Consider the following 19,453-nt stretch of genomic DNA (forward strand, 5'->3'; position numbering starts at 1 on the left):
TGGAAAGATGACAAGGTGCAGCAGATTGTAAGCAAAAGTTTTACTGTGTGCTCAATATGAGGCAACCCTGCTGGTGGTGTGAAGCCAAACCCTCCTAGGGGGCAGCTCTCCCACCTCCAGGACTCAGCACATCGACTCTCAGCACCTGGGGCTTTCTGCTGAGGGTTTCATCCTGTCCTGCGCAGGTAGGATATCGCTGCCCAGCACCAGGAGGTGACTAAACCTCGGGGGCATGGTAAAGGAACAATGAGATTACTGCTCCTTCAGGTTGGCTGTGTCAGAATGGCTGGGGTGGGGGAAGGCAATAATGGGCAGCTATGGCTCACTCGGATGTCCTCAGTGCACTGGCAGCCTCTGCTCAAGTCTAGAACTGCTCAGGGCATCCCCGGGGAAGAGGCTATGAACACTGAGCAACAGTGGGGGGAGCTGGAAAGATCTCCCTGCATCGTGGTCAAACCCTTGTCACCCCATGGACCTGTTCCCAGCTGCACAGGCAGAGGCAGCTGCTCTAACACCCTCATCCTCACCCACTGAGGCTGCAGCACCTTCTGCCACTTCTCTTTGCACCGCTCACTAGAGGTCTGGATGTTCTTTGTCGTCGCGTTCAGGTGGGGTCTCGCTGTCAGCTGCAGGAGCTTTGGGGGGCTGCAGGGTGGGCAGAGGCTTAGCAGGGGCAAACCGAAACTCCTCAGGAACAGGGGCATCGGGTGTCTCCTTGCGGTAGAAGCCCAGCTTCTGCACCAGCTGGTTGATCTCCTCCCGGGTCATGTCACTCAGGGGGATTCTCTGCACAGAGACAGGGATTGCAGCCTCTTCAGACCCAGCCCAGGTGCCCTGCACCGGCACACAGGGGCTCTGGTGGCTGCACTCACCTCCAGCTCCTCGTATCTGTGGTTGAGGAGTACAAGCTCGGGGTCGGCGCCAGGCAGGTGCTTCATCTCCAGGTTATGGCTTGCAAGCGTGTTAAGGAGCGGGCAGCACCAAGCAGGACTACGCAGCCCCCCTGTCCTGTCCCATCACCCCATCCCATGCTCTGTCCTGTTCCCATCCCATCCCATGTCCTGTTCTGCCCTGTATCCCGTCCTGCTGCAGCCCCACATCCCGTCCTGTCCTAGCCCATTCCATCCCCTGCCCTGCCACATCTTATCCACACCCCGTCCACATCCTGTCCCGTCCCATCCCATCCCCTCCCGTCCCATCCTGCCGTCTCCCCATTCCATCCCATCCGTCTCCATCTTGTCCCTGTCCTGTCCCCATCCCATCCCGATTCCATCCCTATCCTTACCCATCCCCAGTCCAACCCCATCCCATCCCCATCCTGTCCCTGTCCCATCCCCATCCCCATCCCGTTCCCATTCCCGTCCCCATCTCCATCCCATCCCTGTCCCATCCCCACCCCATTCCGCCCCCCCCCTCCCCAACACAGCCCCCCCCGTGCCTCGCAGCCCCCGGCAGCCCCCATAGGGTACTAGAGGGGGATGTCCTGGGTGACGAAGGCTTTCACCTGGGGGCAGAACGGACCCGGGGTCAGAGCGGGACCGCGCCTACCGTGGGACCTCGCCTCCCCCCCCGGCACCACCTACCTCCCGCAGCCGGTTCAGCCGTCACCCGCCGCACGTCTGCGGGGAGAAAGAGCACAGCACAGCCCGTCACCATCACCGGCACCATCACCACCATCACCGGCACCGACCCCGCGGCACCCACCTCCACCTTGCCCCGGGCCAGGTCCCGCAGCTCGGCCCCCGCCGCCGCCGCCAGCAGCGCCAGCAGCGCCACCGCCCGCAGCATCGCCACGTCGCGGATCGCGCGCGCGCGCCCCCGCCGCGCGTGCGCACAGCAGCGGCGCGGGGGCGCGCCTCGAGCGCCGCGCCCCCGCGCGCCCCCATTCCGCGGCTCGCAGCGCTTGGGCGCGCGCCCGCGCGCAATAGGCGCGCGCAGCCCGCGTCCGCGCGCGAGCGCGCCTCGGATGCGCGTGCACAAGCACGTGTGCGCGCACCCCAATTGTGAGCACGCCCAGGAACACCCCGTTGATGCGCTCTGCGCGCACACGGGCACTGCGCACGGGCTGCACGCACTGCGGGGAGGGCAACAAGGCAGAGCTGGGGTCGTGGGATGGAGCCCAGTGGGGGTCCTGCACCCAGTGGGGTCCCCCCAGGGGTGGGTACTGGGCCCAGTGCTGTTTAATGTATTTGTCGGTGACGCGGGTGAGGGGATGGAGTGTGCTGCCACCAAGCCTGCTGCTGACACAAAGCTGGGAGGAGTCGAGCTGCCGTCCAGCAGGAACTCAACAGGCTGGAGAGCTGGGCGGGGAGAAATTACGGAAATATAAAGAGGGTATGTGCAGAGTGCTGCATCTGGGTGAGAACAACCCCAGACACCAGTGTGAGTTGGGGACGGCCCTGTTGGAGAGCAGCGAAGGGGAGAGGGAGCTGGGGGTCCTGGGGGACAGCGGGATGGCCGTGAGCCAGCACCGTGCCCTTGTGAGCAAGAAGGCCGATGGCATCCCGGGGTGTAGCAGAAGGGATGTGGTTAGCAGGTCGAGAGAGGTTCTCCTCCTCCTGGTGACAACATCTGGAGTATTGCATCCAGCTGTGGGCCCCTCGGTTCAAGGACAGGAACTGCTTGGGAGAGTCCAGCGCAGAGCCACGAGGGTGATTAAGGGAGTGGAGCATCTCCCTTACAAGGAGAGGCTGAGGGAGCTTGGAGAGGAGGCGGCTGAGGGGTGACCTTATCAACGTTTATAAATGTGTAAAGGGTGAGTGTCAGGAGGACGGAGCCAGGCTCTTCTCGGTGACACACAACGATAGGACAAGGAGCAATGGGTGCAAGCTGGAACACAGGAGGTTCTGCTTAAATATGAAACGAAACTTTTTTATGGTGAGGGTGACAGAACACAGGGACAGGCTGCCCAGGGGGGTTGTGGAGCCTCCTTCTCTGCTGACTTTCAAAACCCACCTGGACGTGTTCCTGTGTGACCTGACCTTGGTGTTCCAGCCCCGCCAGGAGGATGATTGGACTAGATGATGTCTCAAGGTCGCTTCCAATCCCTAATATTCTGTGATGCTGCGCTTCTGCGTGACCCTGCGCACACACTGATAACGCGCACACAAACACCGCGCACACAGCAGACGCAGGGCAGGCTGTGCACACACACACACACACACACACACACACAACGCGCGTGTGTGCAGCCGTGTGCGCGCCCCCCCCGCACCTCCCGCACGGCGCCGCGTGCACGCGCAGCCGCACGTAGCGCACCCGGCCACACGGGCTGCGCGCACCGGGGGAGGGGGCGCCGCTCCCGGTCCCCGGGGAATTGGGGAGGGGAGGGGAGGGGGGGGGGGACCGGGACGCGGGGCGGGGGCGGCGCTGACATCGCGGGGAGCGCCGCCAGGTGAGAGCAGCGGCGGCGGCGGCGGCCGGGGGGGTGGCGGGGAGGGGGCGCGGAGCCCGGCGGCGGCCGGTGCCGGTGCCGGTGCCGGAGGGCGCCGTGGCTCTGCCGCAGATGGAGCCGGCCCGGCGGGGCAGCGCGGAGCTGGGCTCGGCCGCCCTCGGTCCTCGGCCCGTCTCCCCGCGGAGCCCCGCGCCCTCCGCCGCCGCCGCCGCCGCTTCCCCCGCGCTGCTCGTCCCCGACAGCACGGCCCCGCCGGCCTCGGGCCCCGGCGGCCGCGGCTCCGGTGCGCGGAGATGCTCCCGGCCCGATGCCGCCTTGGAGGCTCTCTCCTGCGGATCGCCGCGCTCGCAGCCCGAGGGGGCTCAGCACGGCTGCGGGCGGCCCGAGGAGAGGGTCCCCGGCCGGGCAGCCCAGCCCCTATCACTGGACGTCGGTAGGGCCCCGGCGGATGGGGCTGGGGTCCCGCAGATGTTCCCGTTGCCGACCTTGCTGTCCCCGGTGGAGCGCCGGCCGCTGTCCCCAGGCTCGGGCATCCCCCTGGCCCGTGCCGCTGCGTTGTCGCCGGTGAAGCCGAGCCAGTCGCCGAGCTGGTCATCCTTCCCAGAACTCAGCCCCGTGGACCGAGCTGCCCCCGGGAAGGCGCTGTCTGCGGAGCGGAGAGAGGCGCTGCCCAAAGCGGAGTCCAGCGACCACATCTCGGCCTGGGCAGGCTCGTCCCCCAGAGCCCTCGGTCTGCCCAAGGCCGTCTCCAGCGAGTTCATCGCCACAGGACACGTCGGCCTGTCCAAGCCCGTGACCCTCGCCAAGGCAGAACCGGATGAGTTCACCCTGTTCGGGAGGTCTGGGCCATCTCTTGGCCTGCCGAGTGCCAGCAACTCCTCCGATGCTCTCCTGGACTGTGTGGGAAGGGCAACAGCGGACGGCTCGTTCCGGTGAGCGCCCGGTGCTGTGCTGCTGCCCGCGGTGCGTGGGGGAGAGGGGGAGCCCCGCGTCTCGGGGCAGGGATAGGGAGGAATGTCCCCATTGTAAAGTGGCAACCGAGGCCTCTCTGTGGGTTGGAGTCGCCTCGGTCTTCCTGCTGTGGATGGTGTTCAGCTGGAAAAGGTTTTGGTTCAGGGTCTGTGGGCACGTAGGGTCCTGTGCGCATGCTGAAGGTGGGAGACATACCCAGTGCCTGCTGCTTGTGCAGGCAGCAGCTTTGGGGAGGGAGGTGGGGTGGCGTTCCTAGGTGGAATTAGAGGAACATGCTCTGGAGCAGGTGCTGCTTGCCCCCCCGCCACGATTCCTGAGCTCTCAAAATGGTGCAGCGCTTCCCTGCCTCACTGTTGAAATGTGCCTCTTGTGACTGAGGCTTGTCCTAGTGCTGCCGAGAGAGCCTGCGGGCTGCTGCTGTGTGCTGCGTAATGGTGTTAATGTGCTGTGACTGATGGTGGCTTTGCACTCGTGAAGGACACAGCTGCTGGGCTTGCAGCACTCCTGTCGCAAGCGATGCCCGGGCCGTTCAGGCTGGCTGTGCTCTGGGGCAGGACCCGCTGGGTGGAGATCCAGGCCCCTTTCCCCGGGAACCCAAGAAGCAAGCGGTGCACGGGAAGAGGAGGGGAAGCAGTTTCCTGGGGGTATCCTGTCTCACAGGCTCCCTGCCGTGCCAGCCTGGCTGTGGCAGTCAGCACTGAGATGAAAATGAGGGCTGTGTTTGTGCTGGCTGCTGGAATTACACCGGGGCTTGGGTTACAGCAGGGCTGCCACGCTGGGCAGACCCCAGAGAAATTTGGAGGCTGTAATTTGTCTACCTCAAACGGGGGTTAAAGGACACGGTGTGCGTGCCCCGGCTGCGCCTCTGCTGCAACTGCTTCTGCTCCAGGCAGGTTCCTTGGGGGGAGCCGGGGGCTGAACGGTGTGGGAAATGGGCTTTTGAGCCCAAATGTTAAGCCTGTTCTTTCTCGTTCCTCCCAAGCATCACTGTGGTCACCTGGAACGTGGGCACAGCCATGCCCCCGAACGATGTGACATCGCTGCTGCATCTCAACACGGGCGAGACAAACGATGTAGACATGATCGCCATCGGGTGAGTGAGCCAAGTGCAGGGCCCCTGCTCCCAGCCTGGGTCCTGTTTGGGGAATTCCCCCATACCCCGGGGGGCTCAGGATGGAAGAGCTGCAGCTCCAGCCTGCCCTGGAGCTTAGGGAGCAGGGAGGGACGGACATCGCAAGCGTGTGGTATCATGAAGGGTGACGGAAGATTGGCTTCTAATAAAATGGGAGTACAAAGAAGAGCTGAAACCCTCAAGTCCTGGATAGCCTTGAACCCTTGAGCAGCCCATAGCCAGCCAGGCTGTGCAGAGCCTGGCCTTGGGAGGTGCCGCTCATGCTGCCAAACCCTGGCAGTCCCTTGGTCAGGTTTGTAGAGGCATTTAACTCGCCTGCCGGAGTCCACTGGGAGCATTTTCCTCGTTTCGGCTTTTGTCCGTGGGTATGCAGGCCTCGAGGGCACAGCTCTGCTGCTTTCTCACAGCTGGATTGGCTCCGTGCCTCTGGCAACGCTGAACTGCTGGCAAGGCAGCTCCACGGCGGTGTGGTGAGGCTTTATTGGCGTGGCCAGCAGCGCGAGCTCTGCCATAGCCAAAGGGAAAACCAGACCCTCGGGGATCGCTGTGGAGCACGCAGATCCTTGCCAAGGCTGGGGATGTGCTGCTTTTTTTTTTTTTACAGCCTCTGCCTTGGCAAGCTCCCTGTGCGTGTGAGGTGGAAGAGCTCTGCCTCCAGCAGCTTCACAGCTGCTCCTGCCTGCCTGGATGTGGGCAGGGGGGGCACGTGTGGTGCGAGGGGCTTGCTGGAAATGTCGTGGCCAGGGCAGGGTGCGCTGTACCGGGGAGCCCCTTCGCCTCTAGGGTGTCTGTGCCTGGCTACCCCCCTTCCTCCAACCCGTCTCTTCATGCCTGGGGCACTTAATATTTTTGGGCAAGGCGTTTCCCAGTCCTGCTGCTCTCTGGGGACGCTCTCTTTCCTTCTGCTCGCTAATTGCTGAGTGGGTAGGAGCGCTGTTAACCTTCTGTCGCTGCTGCTCTGAGCTGGGAGGCTCGGCTGTGTCTGAATGCTCTGTGCTGAAGGAATTGTGTGATGTGACTTCTCTGTAGACATCAGCGCAGCTGGCGGGCCCCGCAAGCTCTTCTTGCACCTAAAGATAGGCTTTAGACTGCTGCCTAGCCTTATGAAGTTAAACTGCTCCTGATTAAAGGGCTAAGGGCCCTATGCCACTTGTGTACCACGCAGCCCAGCGTTGCTGGAGCAGGGATACAGCCAGGTTGTGCTCTAAATCACTCCCCTGAAGCGTCCTTCTGACCCTGACCCCACTCCCCAGCACTGTCCTTAGGCACCTCTCTCCCAAGGAGCATTCCCTGGATGGGATGCAGGCACCTTCCTGGTGCGGCTGAGCGACCTGCCTGGGGTCGGGCAGGCTCTGCAGAGGTCCCCATCTTCCTTCCCAGGCTGCAGGAGGTGAACTGCAAGATAAACAAGCGCCTGAAGGATGCCCTGTTCACAGATCAGTGGAGCGAGCTATTCATGGATGTCCTGAGCCCCTTCCACTTTGTGCTGGTAAGGAAAAACCCCCAAGGGGCTGGGTTCTCTTCCCCTGGGGGAGGCAGGTTGAGCCATGCACAGGGAGAGCCATGCACAGAGAGGATTTGCAGTGGGAGGACTGGCCAGAGGGGTGCACTGCAGCCCTCTGAGCAGTGCGTGGAAGGTGAGGGTGAGCGGGGCACCCCACCAGCATGCTGCCCAGCTTTTGCCACCACCTCCTCGCTTTCTGGCTGCCTTTGACGTCCCCTGTGGCATGCTGGGGACACATCTTGCTGCCTGCTGCGTTGCACTGGGGCAAGGAGGTGAATGGGAACAATTCTGGCAGCAGCCTGCAAATCCTAGGGCAGGCTCATTCACAGAATCACAGAATCACAGAATTTCTAGGTTGGAAGAGACCTCAAGATCATCGAGTCCAACCTCTAACCTAACACTAACAGTCCCCACTAAACCATATCCCTAAGCTCTACATCTAAACGTCTTTTGATTCCTTTCTGATTCCTGCTCAGGCTCATCCTGAAGTAGAATTTTCCCATGGTTTCACTCTTGATATAGGACCTGACCGCTGCTTTTAACTCCTCGAGTTTCATTAGCTGTAAAACACTCCTGTATTTTTCAGGAGCAGATCCCAGGGCACTTGCACAGAGTACCTAAGACCTAGCATCTCTGGGATTCTCAGTCAGTATTTAGGAGGGTGTGCGTGGATCTCTGAACCAAAATGTGCTGTTGCCCCCCTTCCAGGGGTTCACGTATATATCGTGGCTGCCCCTGGTCTGCAGGTAGAGGAGGCTGTGCCTGCCTCCGGGCTGCAGCCACCATCCTGCTGCAATTCCCATTCCAGGTCAGCACAGTGCGGATGCAAGGCGTGATCCTACTCGTGTTTGCCAAGTACTACCACCTCCCCTTCCTGCAGGACATCCAGACGGACTGCACCCGCACGGGGCTGGGCGGCTACTGGGTGAGTAGCGCTGAGGCTGGTGGCGGTGGTGCCTCGCTGAGGGCTCACGGCAGCTTTTTGGTGCAGGGCAACAAGGGTGGGGTGAGCGTCCGCCTCTCCATCTTCGGCCACATGGTCTGCTTCCTCAACTGCCACCTGCCAGCGCACCTGGAGAAGGCGGAGCAGCGCAAGGAGGACTTCGCCACCATCCTGCACATGCAGCAGTTTGAGGGACGTGCAGCCAGCGGCATCTTGGACCATGAGTGCGTACCCCGCTGCTTTTCTTGGAGCCCGAGCCAAGGCAACTGTATGCTAGCAAGGCGTGGAGATTGGGTCTTGCATGCGGAGAGCTGGAAAATTGTCCCTTGGTGCAGTGAGAGCCAGCACAGATGCTTTGCTGTTTGCTTCTGGTGGCCCTGGCCCTGGTAGCCCACTGCCCTCCCACCCCACAGCCTCGTCTTCTGGTTTGGGGACCTCAACTTTCGCATAGAGAGCCTCGATATCCGCTTCGTCAAGTACGCCATCGACAGCAACATGCTGAACCAGCTCTGGGAGAAGGACCAGGTGAGAGGGCTGGGTGTGCTGCCGGGCTGCGAGCACTCCTTGGCACTCACCAGAGCTGCCCGTGTGGCTGTGGGACTGCGCGTCCTCCTGTGGACACAGGGCACAAAGGGCCCTGTTTCTCCTTGCTGTGTGGGGACTGGTGGGCATCATAGTCTTAGGATATTTGTCACTGGAGCTGCACACACATCAGTGTTTTCTTTACTGGAGCATTGGGAAGAAATGGGGGTGTTGAGCCTACAAACTTGCTGCACGGCATGGACAAACCCTGCAAGATGCTCAGCAGGGTGTTTGGGGGTGACTGCGTGCTGTTATCCCGTAGGGTGTGGGGGTTATCAGGTTATAGGGTTTGGGCTGGGTTATCGGAGCCGCGTGTAGGTCTGGCTGGGGGTCCTGGTGTGCTCCCCACCTGCTCTCTTCCCCTCAGCTGAACATTGCCAAAAGCACTTGGCCTGTCCTGACCGGCTTCCAGGAGGGACCCCTCAACTTCCCACCCACCTTCAAGTTCGATGTGGGCACCAACAAGTATGACAGCAGGTAGGACAGCGGGGCTGGGAGCAGGAGGCATGGCTGAGGGGTGAGGGGTAGGGGAGGCCATGCCGGGGCAGGCGTGGGCTGGGCTGGGGGCATCAGGCTGGGGACACAGCTCTTGTGCTGGTGCCAGTGCAGGTCTGTCCCTGCAGCTGCACAGAGCTGTGCGCCACGATGAGCTGCGTCCCCTGCCCCCACGTGCTGTAGTGCCAGGGGGAGGCAGTTTGGGGTGGAGCCCGCTGCCCCCCTGCCAGGCAAGAGATGCCCCCCTCTGTGCCCTGCAGTGCCAAGAAGCGAAAACCAGCCTGGACTGACCGCATTCTCTGGAAGATCAAATCTCCCAGCGTCGGGCTCGGTGCAGGTGGATGCCAGCCCAGCCGGGGCATCCTGTCGGTGAGCCAGCTCTGCTACTGCAGCCACATGGAATACACGGTCAGCGACCACAAGCCGGTAGCTGCTATCTTTGCAGTGCAGGTGAGCGCCTGCCAGGGCCACTGGGCACGCGAGGCCCTGGATGCCCAGTTCTTGCGTGCGGCACGGGGTGGGGTGTGGATTTCTTGCCTTATTTTTGCAAGGCAGCTTCAGTCCTGTGGCTGGGGACGGGGTGGTTGCTGCTCTTGGTGTGTGTTGGAGGGTCCGGTGCCAGATGGGTGTCCTGGGCAGCAGGGGCAGCTCTCTGGCATATGGCCCTTACCCACCATGCGCATGTTTGTCAGTTTGCTTCCAAGGCAGACAAGCCTCCGGTGGAGATTTACGTGGCTGATGAGTGGAATAGGCCTGAGCAAGCAGTTGTCAAGTACAAGGTGGCTGCTGGCTTCCACCGGAGCTCCTGGGACTGGATAGGCCTCTACCGGGTAGGGGCTTGTGGCTGGAGAGGGCGGGGGGCACTTCGCAGCACCAGAGGGTCCCCATCAGCTTGGCCTTAGCCTGTCCTCTCTGCTCTCCTGTTCTGTGGATACCAGCAGGCTTTGACCCTGCTGCAGGAGACATGGATCCAGAGGTTTCATCCTCCTCTTCCTGCTCTGTGGGTTTCTCATGGCTCAAAGCTGTTACTGGGGCTAAGTGTGTGCACGTGCAAGGCAGCTGTCGGTGTCCTTGTGCAAGGGGAGCAAATGCCAGGCAAGGGCTGAGGATGCTGAGTTTAGCAGATGGCCCCCAGCTCACCTCTGTTCTCCCGTGCACACGCAGGTTGGGTTTCGGCATCCTAAAGACTACGTGTCCTACGTCTGGGCCAGGAGCGATGATGGAGAGCGCTTCATCGAGAAGCAGCTGTGTGCACAGGTGAGTGTCTCCAGGAGCCAAGGCCAGCTCTGCAAGATGCTGGGTGTGTGTGCCCTACGGCAAGGCACCAGCCCCCACATCAGTGGCTTCCCCTATTGCATTGAAGGCCCTTTTGCCCCACTGTGTGGGCATCAGGGCTCTCAGCTGGGTCTGGAGGCGGTGGGGGACACCCTCGTGCCCAGCCCCGGTGCCCATCAGCTTTCCTTGGCCTTCAGGTGCTGTTCTCAGAGGAGGCGCTGCCCAAGGGGAAAGGCGAGTACATCCTCGGGTACTACAGCAACACCTCCAGCAGCATCGCAGGGGTGACGGAGCCCTTCCAGGTGAGCAGGGATGAGGGGTGAGGGTGGTGCTTGGCTGAACAGGGCGTGCTGCTGCGGTGTGCCACAGCCAGCAGCCCTGACGCAAGGCTGCAGATCTCCATGCCCAGGTCAGAGGAGGGCAGCAGCCCCACAGACAGCTCGGGCAGCAGCTCAGAAGAGGAGGATGACAGCACCCTCGTCCTGCTGGCCCCCAAATCCCGCAGCCCCAGCCCAGGCAAGATGAAACGGCACCGGAGTCGAAGCCCTAGCCTGGCCAAATTCCAGGGCCTCATCCTGCGGCCATCAAGCCGGGACAGGGGCACCAGTCGCAGCCCCTCACCCCAGAGCCGCCGAGGCCTCCCTGGGGACATCCCCACCATCCACCTGCCCCAGGAGGAGCCAGGGCACCGTGGAGCCAAAGCCAAGGAAGCGGGGCAGGCGGCTGAAAGCCAGGAGGGCAGCTTGGGCTCCTTTTACCAGACTGTGCGGGAGCAGCGCGCCTCCCGCTGCATCTCTGCCGACAACGCCCTGGCCAGGGCCGACCCCAGGAACCTGGGCCTGCTGCCTGCACTGCGCCTGGAGATGATCGACCAGGCTTTGGGCAAACAGAGGGAGAGCTCAGACCAGGGCCCTCCCTGCCGGAGGGTAAGCCCTACAAGCCCCCCAGGAGCTCCTTATGGCACCTCTGCGAAGGAAGGGAGCAGCCCCTGGGAGCGAGACAGCAGCCATAGATGTGCCACGGGCCACTAATGCAGCAACCCCTTCCCCCGTAGCGCGCTTGCTGTGTGCTTTCCTTCGCCACTTCCCTGCTGAGATGTCCCTCTCCCTTATTTATTGCGGTGACAGGCCTCTGCCCTCCTGCTGCCTGCCTGCCCCTGCTCCCCGCGGCCTGGAGCCGCTGCCCTCCCGGGGCTGCGAGGGGGGCAGAGGGGAGGGGAAGGCTGGTCCAGGATGGGGTTGGCAGGGGAGTATTGGCCAAGGGAAGCCCCTGCGAGGTTCAAAGGTGCGAGTGTTGGGCTGTCAGGCAGGAGGGCAGGCCTGAGGAGGGGCAGGGACAAGCGCTGGAGGCGGTTTTGAACTCCTTTTTGAGCGAGGCCTAGCCCCAGGGCGCAGTGCTGCTGTGGGTACCCCAGAGAGCGGAGCGTGCTTCTTTCCTGCCACTACCACTGTGCCTCAGGCTTGGACGTAGCGTGAGCAACACAATAAAACCATCCTGCCTGCCCCAGATGCTCTGTGCTTACTGCAGCGGAGGAACAGCCCCAGAAAACAGGGGCCACCGCAGCAGGCACGGCCCTGGCCCAGCACCACACACCATGCAGAGACCACCCTTTATTTGTCTCGTGCCGCACACAGGGACTGACCCTCCCCAGCTCTGTGCCTGGCTGTTGCCCTTCACCTCCAGAGCCCAGCCCGCCCTGCCCCAGCAGTTTGAGGAGGGGGCCAGGCTCACCCCAGATCCCTCAGGCCCCTCTCCTTTCCCCCCCGCCCAGCCCCTGCCTGAGGCTCATACGCCCAGAGCATTCTCCCTGCCCCCTGGCACAAAAGGGAAGGGTGATGGTGGCTTCCCCCTTACCCAAGGGCTCCCCTTCCTTTCCCCTCGCTTTGATGCTCACAGCTGGTGCCACAGCTCCTCAGGAGAGGGGTAGCTGAGCCTTCTTAGCCCCTCTGCTTGCCCTCCTTCCAGCTGTGCCCCCCCACACCCCAATTCCACGTAGTCATGCCAGCAGCCATGCTTGGTGCCATCCTTTCTCTCAAGGACCAGACATTAAGCAGCTCCACTCAGTGCCCGCTGCACAGCACGTCTTCCTTCCCACGCGAGGCGTGCCCATGCTGCTCAGGCGTCACGGGGGGGCTGCACGATGCTGTGCACACAGCTTCTGCTCCAAAGCCAGGTGCCGGCACTGCTTGTAGAGGGTGCTGCCGCTGCCCCGTGTCTTCCAGTCTCGATGCTTGACCTTCTTGGAGGTTATGCGAGGAGCACCCCAGTGCTTCAGGATGTTGCTGAGATGCCGTGCAGGTGCTACTAGCACAGCCCGGGTGGCTGAGGTACAGCTGCTGGAGGAGCAGGACAAGGAGTGACAAAGCAGCACTGGAGGCTGTAACACTTGACAGCCTCTGCCTTCCACCCCACTCCTGCCCCTGGCACAGAAAAATGGGACAAATGCTTGTGACGACCACCTCGCACCAAACAGCCAAACCTGCATGACAGCACCCAGCCCCGGGGCATCCATCCCACCTTCCCAGCAGGTTAGGAATCCCCAAGCACACCACATTTTCCCTTGCCCCTCTGCACTTACTTGTGGTGTGGCTCCTTGCCTAGGCTGCAGTTGGCGAGTGGCTCCAACACAAAGCAAGCTGCAGCAACGTGGTCAGCCAAGACTGCTGCCTGCACCTCATGGAAACCCTTCGCCCTGCGCAGGGACCGTGCCAGTCTGTGGGCACAGATAGGTGGCAGTCAGCAGCTGCTGGCTGGAGTGGGCATCGCACTGGGTCCCACCTCTTTTGACCCCAAACTATCTCTTTGTGCCCCGTGATGGCAGATGGAAGCCCTGCCATCCTCCTGGGGCACATCCCAGTCCCAGACAGTGCTTGCTCAAAAGGGGCCAGAGCTTGGCACACACATGAGCTTGGACACAGACCTGCGGGTGCAGTTGCAGTGGAAGAGCGTCCGGTTGTCTGCGTTATGCAGCTGGTACTTCATCTCATGGGGTGCAATCTGGTGCTCACACTTATCCAGCCGCTTGTAGCACCTGCACATCTTCCCCGGGCCTGAGGAGAGCGAGCACATCCAGAGTGACCAAACCAAACCCGCTCAGTCCCCAGGAAAGCCCCGCTCCTACACGCGCTGCCCCGAGTCCCCACTCACTCTGCTGCCTGTGTCCATCCCCAGGACGTGCAGGGACAGCCTCACAGGGCTCTGTAGCCAGGCTGGATGCGATGCTGCTGTCTTCATGGCGAGCCTTAAGGGTGGGCTGCGGCGAGGCCCCCGGCCCCTGCTGTCCTCCAGCGAGCTCCTGTCCTGATGTGGCCACCACTGTCGGCAGGCCTGGCTCCAGCTCACCCCAAGATGCTGCGTGCCCAGCAGTGGGCTCAGCCTCATCCCTGGCAGACGCAGGGGACGAGGCACCCGTGTCCTGCACCTGCTGGGTTGTCACAGGCCTCCGCGCACGGCGGAGCCCAGGACCGCGTCCCAGCCCCTGCCGCGGGCGCTTCCGACGCGCTCCCGACGGTTTCCTTCCCCGGTCGCTGTCACTGCCGTCCATGGGCAGCCCGTGGCTGTACTGCTTCTGCTGCACCATCCTGGCCAGGGGCACCACGCCGTAGCGTTCACACCTTAGAGAAAGGTGAGGGGGGGACACCGGGCAGCGTCAGGCCCCCGCCGGCACAGCCCTGGGGGTCGCGGCGAGAGGGGGGAGCGGGGACGCGCGAGGACACTCACCCGCCCCACCAGTGCCACTGCACGCACTCCTCGCTGTCCTCCAGCACGAAGCACGGCACCTCCAGCAGGTTGAAGAAGGTGACGCCGATGATGTTGGAGATGGTGTCGTTGAGGGCCAGCAGGCACCGCCGGAACCTGCGGGCAGGCAGGGGGTGAGTGGAGCGGCCCCGACAGCCCCGACAACCCCGACGGGGTCCCGGCACGACCCCGGAGAGGCCCCGGCGCACCTGGCGTCGCAGTCGCAGTGGGACACGGTGTGCAGGCGGTAGTTGCGGATGCCGTAGTTGAACTGCAGCGCCGTGATCTGCGCCTCGCACTGGTCGTGCTCGCGGCAGCACCGGTCGGGGCCGCGGAAGACACCTGCGGGCGGCGGCACCGCTCAGCGCCCGGCGGCCACCGCCCGATCCCGATCCCGACCCCAACCCCGACGGGGCCGTCCCCGCTCCCGTACCCAGCTCGGTGGCGTTCCCGGCCGAGTCCCCAGCTCCGCACCACAACGTGCCGGGCACCGTCCAACCCCTCCGGCGGCGGCGGCGGCGCTCGCCCCGCGGCTCGGGGTCGGTGCAGGCGGCTCGGCGCCTCCAGAGCGCGCCCAGCTCCCTGCGCAGCGCGGCCCCGGGGGCGCCGGGGGGGCGGCGAGCGCAGGCGGCGCGGAAAGCGCGCACCAGGCGGGGGTCGCGGCGCGCCCAGCAAGCGAGGAGGCGCCCGCGCCCGGCCCAGGAGCTCTCCACCAGCGCGGGGGGCCCCGGTCCGAGGCTGAGGAAGGCGACGTAGCGAGCGCCACCCGCACCCGTGCCCGGCGCCGCCGCCACCCGCTGCGCGCACACCGCGCCGCCGGGCCAGGCGCGCGCACTCGCCAGCACCGCCGCGCACGCCAGCGCCGTGCGCGCCCACATGCCGCGGGCCGAGCGCGCGCGCTCCGCGCCGCCCGCTTTAAAGCCCACGGGCGGCGGCGGGGAGGAGGTTGGCCCTCACCGCCCCGTCCCGCCCCGGGGGAGAGGCCGGGGGAGCCGCCGGTGCCCCTTCCCCTGTCCCTTCCCCTGTCCCTTCCCCTGCCCCTTCCCCTGCCCCTTCCCCTGCCCCTCGGGCCAGCCCCGGGCACTTGGCCCCGTCCCCGTCCCCTCCCCGCAGGTGTCTGTGCGCACCCACGGGGTGTCCCCCCCCTCCCCAGCCTGCTGTCCGTGTTATCGTTATCCCGGTCCCGGCAGCCTGTCCAGCCGTGTGGGTTGTTCCAGGCCTTGCAGCATCCCAGTGATTCCCCCCCCTCCCCTGCCTGTCGGGGGGAGCCCAGCCAGGACGCAGCCCCCCGGGTGCTGGCCGTGCTCTGCCCGGGTGATGGCCTTGGCCGTGAGGACACCTTGCTGGCTGCAGCTCAGCCACTGCCTGCTGGAGGAGGCTGTAGTGAGGTGGGGGTTGGTCTGTTTTAGCCCAAAATGGGCTAAAGTTGTACCAGGGGAGGTTTAGGTTGGATATTAGGAAGAACTTCTTTACTGAAAGGGTTGTGAGGCATTGAGATGGGCTGCCCAGGGAAGTGGTGGAGTCACCATCCCTGGAAGTCTTTAAAAGACATTTAGATGTAGAGCTCAGTGATATGGTTTAGTGCAGGACTGGGTAGTGTTAGGTCAGAGGTTGGATGGGGTGATCTGGGAGGTCTCTTCCAACCTCGACAATTCTGTGATTCTGTGAAAGGGCTTGGCAGCAGAGCTGTGGCTTATCGCATCAGGATTTCCCTAACAGTGTGCACAGAGGCCAATGTCACAGGCGAGTGCAGAGTCCGCTCTGCAGCTGTGACATGGCTGCCTCGCGCCGCCCTTGACATCGCCTGAGGTGTCGCAAAGGTCTCCCAGCTGCCATGTCACCTGGCAGAGTCACCTCCGTGGTCCTGTGGGGGTACCACAGCTCCCCGAGGAAAACACACCATGTTTTTCTTAGGGAGAAACTGGCACAGAAAGGGGCTCTGGGAAAGACTCAGCCTCCCCCGGCATCGTCCCCGAGCTGCCCACCTGGCCCCGCAGAGCCCTCCTGCTGCAGCTCGGCTGTGCCACGCCGTGCCCGACCCCCTGCACCCCATAAACCCACTCTGCCCCACACCCAGGCTGTGCTCACAGCCCCGCAGGAGAGCCCCACGCTGGCAGCATGGAGCAGCAGCCTTGGCCACGGCGTACGAGCCCGTCAGGGACTCCGCCGAGCCGTGCCTCAGTTTGGGTTTGTCTGGAAGATAACGGGGGATAAGAAGGACGCACAGCGCTCTGGCCTTCACCCCCTGCCCCCAGCCAGCGGGGCTGCGGGGTTGGCCCCATGCGGAGCAACCACGCTGCCTGAGCAGGCGATCGAGGCCCCGCTGGTGCTGGGCTGAGGCTGGGGCTGGGGCTGGGGTGCGGGCTGAGCCCTGGCCACCCGCCTCGTCTGGCAGCACCACCCGCACCCAGCTCTGCTGACGTGGCCCAAGGCTGCAGCCAAAGCTGGCACGGAGCCGAGACACCCAAGTGCTCGCCCTGCCTGTGCTGACAGCCCTGCTGTCAGTGGCCAGTCCTGGGATGGAGTGCAGGGATAGGCTGGGGGGGGTGATTTGTCCCCCCTGCTAGCACGCCGGGTTCTGTTCTGGGGCTCCCCGTTATGCGAAAGGCATCGCCACGCTGCAGCTGGGCCAGTGGAGACCCCCGAGGTGGTTGTAATGGGAGCAGAGTGTGAGGGCATGCCGGGGGAGCGGGACCTCACCTTCCCCACCCTCAGGTTGCAGTGGGGCTCAGTCCTTCTCCAAGGGCACCGTGGGCATCAGGGAGATGCCTCCCATGGGATGATGTGCTGGATACCCGGGCTGCACAGGTGGCCGGGTGCCCACAGCCACCAGACCCAGGGCCTCAGCTGTGTCCTGGAGCCAGTGCATCCCCTGGCTGCCCCTGTGTCCAGCCTTGCCCTTTGCCCTGGCGAGCCAGCAGAGCCCTGGCCTGCGAGCGTGCGTGCTGTGCATGCTGCCTGCCATGCTCTGCCTGTCCCTGCAGGAGAGGCACCCGTGGTCATGATTTGTTCTCCTCACTCTGGAGCTGGGGCTGTTCTGCTCGGAGCAGATCTTTTGTGTCCCCGTCTTGTGCCCCCTGTGCTCCGGGGCTTGCTCTCTCTGTTTCTTCTGCCCGTTTGCATGCTCAGCCACCTCCTCTCTCCTGCTCCGCCAGCTCCTCTGGGTGCCCTTGAAATCCCACATGTGGAAGGGCAGGAATGAGCCCTTGGCAGCCCTTGGCACAGAGCATGTGAAGAGCAGACTCTGAAGGAAAGGGACATTCCTCTTGGATACATAACCTTTCTAATATAGTTTTATGGGAGAAAGAATTAAAAAGGGGAAATTAGCTCCTCTCCAAAACTTTCCAAACTCTCCATGCAGAAGCTGGGCTGGGTCCATCAGCTATTTTCGGTGCAATTCTTGGCTAGGGGATGGTGTGGCTTTGGATTTAGGCTCCCCAGTCATCTGCAGGTCCTGCGGCTCAGGGGCACCTGGGGACAGTGACACCTTCTGTCTGTCCCGCAGACCCTCAGCCCCTGGCACAGGGCCACGCTGAGCACAGACCTCCTCCAGGCTTTCCCTGAGGTTCTGGTGCTGCCCTGTAACTCCTTTCCCACACCGCAGCCTGTTCTCAGTAACCTTGCTTGGGACAGGGACAAGGTGAGCTCCACCCCAGCAAGGCTCGGTGCTGAGCTTCTTGAGCAGCTCCCGGCCACGGTCCCTGATAAACTGCTGTGCCTGAGAGGAAATAGAGAAAGCCCCAAGGAGTGGGGAAAAGGAAGAGGAAAGCTCCCTAAAAACCTCCCCAAGACCCCTGGGTTCCCTGTAAGAGGTCAAATACTGATGCTGGGAGAAAGTTCCCTTTATCTTCTGCTTTCCCTTAACCCCTAGGCAAATCTCATTGCCTGGGAGGTGCCTGGTTTTACCACCCTAGTGAGTACCTTCCTTTAATTTATGGGAATACTTAGCAGGAATCAGACTTGCAAGGAGGAGCCGGTGCCTTCCTGACATGCATCACCCCACTTCCAGGTGAAGGTGGGGTGAGGTTGAGTCAGCAGGGCTTGGGGTGAACAACAGCGTGAGAAACTGTGGCTCGGAAACAGGGCCTGGCTTGTCAGCATGGGTCAAAACTCAGCAGAAATTATTTGGGGATGACAAGCCTGAGAGCAGAAAAGGCTGTGAGGCTGGGGTGTTTCTGCATCTCTGGAAAACAGATTCTCCTTAATTGCCATGTGAATGATAAAGTACACGCCGGTATTTTCATCCCTCTGGAAGGTGCAAAGACAGCTGGAGAGATAAAAAAAAAAATTCCCACGTGCTTAGGGTTTGCTTAATGTTATGTATGTTGTCTCTGACTTACACAACGGTTGCTGATGTGGATTTTCGGGAGCTTCCAGCAGGAAGTGCTGTATCGCACCAGGTGAATCATTAATCGGCAGGGGAAGGCTGGCAGGTCGCAGCGCGCATGTCTGCATCGCTCCCAGCTTGGGCAGAGTCCGGGCCGTGCAGACAGCTCCGTGCAGATCACAGCAGCACTGTGGCTCCTTTTGGTGCCAGGGCCGTGGCCTGGCCACCCTGGACCACAGCTGTCTATGTCCCGTCTGCATTGTTCAACAGCTCAGCAGCAGGGTAGGAGTGCAGAAGAAGCCTAAAAGCTCGAGGTTTCCTCCTTGAACCCTGCACAGCTACTGATAAAGCCAGTTCCCACGGTTTTGGCTATGGGAGAAGGCAAATTCAGTCAGCCTTGAGATTTCTCCTTCCTGGCCTGCAAAAGGTTAGCGTGCTGTACCCAGGCCCAGGGTTTTTCCTGCCTCTGTCTGATGGAGGTGGCTGCTGCAGTTCCCTTGCTGAATTCTCCTTGACTGCTAATTAGGTCTGGAGATCGGTGGTGACCCCCTCAGCCTGGACTCACCCCTCTCTGGCACCCAGCCCCGCAGGATGCTTGACCCACAGTGCTCGTGCAGACAGGGAGAAGAGCAGTCAGGCAATCTAGGAACAGGATTCAACAAGAAGAGAGGACAGGCTGCACCTGGTAATCCTCTGCCATCAGCCAACGCCAGGCTGGTGGCTCAGCCCCACCACAGAGACAAAAGAAAAGACATTGCAGGTATTTACCAGTGGCAGGATCAGGCTGGCAGAGTTCGAGGGTGTTAAAGGGTGTCAAAGGTAACATAAGGGCAGCGACACAGAGCAGTAAGTCTTGTCGTGAGCCCTGGGGCCCAGGGACGAGGTGACTGTGTTGACACAAGGGGTTGAACAAAGGGGATTGGGCTTGGGAGCTTCTTTGTCCCCATCTGAAGGTGGTGTCCCATGGACTTCATCAGGGTGGTGACTCTGCAGCAGCACTAAGGTGTCATGAGGGTGAACGTGGCCTAGGAAAGCACTGTGTTAATTAGCAAATCCATCCAAACTGCTATTGAGGGAAGAAAGGATCCTGA

The 19,453-nt window shown here is 62.5% G+C and overlaps 3 protein-coding genes across 4 annotated transcripts; 1 reads left to right on the forward strand and 2 right to left on the reverse strand.

Moving 5' to 3' along the window:
* Window positions 1-25: 25 nt before the first annotated feature.
* Window positions 26-1,847, reverse strand: SELENOM (selenoprotein M). Its single transcript, XM_038187624.2, has 5 exons — window positions 1,705-1,847; window positions 1,584-1,619; window positions 1,470-1,504; window positions 873-951; window positions 26-786 (listed from the first exon to the last, which is right to left on the reverse strand). The coding sequence occupies exons 1-5, from the start codon at window positions 1,786-1,788 to the stop codon at window positions 574-576; spliced, it is 447 nt and encodes a 148-aa protein (XP_038043552.1). The 5' UTR covers window positions 1,789-1,847; the 3' UTR covers window positions 26-573.
* A 233-nt stretch (window positions 1,848-2,080) lies between these two features.
* On the forward strand, window positions 2,081-11,803 carry INPP5J (inositol polyphosphate-5-phosphatase J). The gene is made up of 12 exons (XM_038187620.2): window positions 2,081-4,326; window positions 5,349-5,459; window positions 6,879-6,987; window positions 7,811-7,927; window positions 7,994-8,169; window positions 8,359-8,470; window positions 8,895-9,004; window positions 9,283-9,472; window positions 9,715-9,852; window positions 10,187-10,279; window positions 10,495-10,599; window positions 10,693-11,803. Exons 1-12 carry the CDS (start codon window positions 3,506-3,508, stop codon window positions 11,326-11,328), a joined length of 2,718 nt encoding a protein of 905 aa, XP_038043548.2. The 5' UTR covers window positions 2,081-3,505; the 3' UTR covers window positions 11,329-11,803.
* Window positions 11,804-12,304: 501 nt separating this feature from the next.
* PLA2G3 (phospholipase A2 group III) lies at window positions 12,305-14,928 on the reverse strand. Of its 2 annotated transcripts, none has more exons than XM_038187623.2 (7): window positions 14,469-14,928; window positions 14,245-14,377; window positions 14,018-14,152; window positions 13,445-13,911; window positions 13,218-13,347; window positions 12,876-13,010; window positions 12,305-12,630 (listed from the first exon to the last, which is right to left on the reverse strand). In XM_038187623.2, exons 1-7 carry the CDS (start codon window positions 14,911-14,913, stop codon window positions 12,420-12,422), a joined length of 1,656 nt encoding a protein of 551 aa, XP_038043551.2. In that variant the 5' UTR covers window positions 14,914-14,928; the 3' UTR covers window positions 12,305-12,419. The 2 variants fall into 2 exon arrangements, with proteins under 2 accessions (XP_038043551.2, XP_038043550.2); XM_038187622.2 differs by having other exon boundaries at window positions 12,305-12,633.
* Between the last annotated feature and the right edge of the window lie 4,525 nt (window positions 14,929-19,453).

This window comes from Anas platyrhynchos, chromosome 16 (genome assembly GCF_047663525.1).
Source record: "Anas platyrhynchos isolate ZD024472 breed Pekin duck chromosome 16, IASCAAS_PekinDuck_T2T, whole genome shotgun sequence".
Taxonomy (NCBI): Eukaryota; Metazoa; Chordata; class Aves; order Anseriformes; family Anatidae; genus Anas; species Anas platyrhynchos.

Coding starts and splice junctions, on each gene's coding strand:
- INPP5J (XM_038187620.2), top strand. CDS start 3,506: ATGGAGCCGGCCCGGCGGGGCAGCGCGGAGCTGGGCTCGGCCGCCCTC. Junction 6,988..7,810: donor GCCCCTTCCACTTTGTGCTG/GTAAGGAAAAAC, acceptor TTCCCATTCCAG/GTCAGCACAGTGCGGATGCA. Junction 9,473..9,714: donor CTGCTATCTTTGCAGTGCAG/GTGAGCGCCTGC, acceptor CATGTTTGTCAG/TTTGCTTCCAAGGCAGACAA.
- PLA2G3 (XM_038187622.2), bottom strand. CDS start 14,913: ATGTGGGCGCGCACGGCGCTGGCGTGCGCGGCGGTGCTGGCGAGTGCG. Junction 13,912..14,017: donor CAGTGGCACTGGTGGGGCGG/GTGAGTGTCCTC, acceptor CCTTTCTCTAAG/GTGTGAACGCTACGGCGTGG. Junction 13,011..13,217: donor CACTGCAACTGCACCCGCAG/GTCTGTGTCCAA, acceptor CTGTGCCCACAG/ACTGGCACGGTCCCTGCGCA.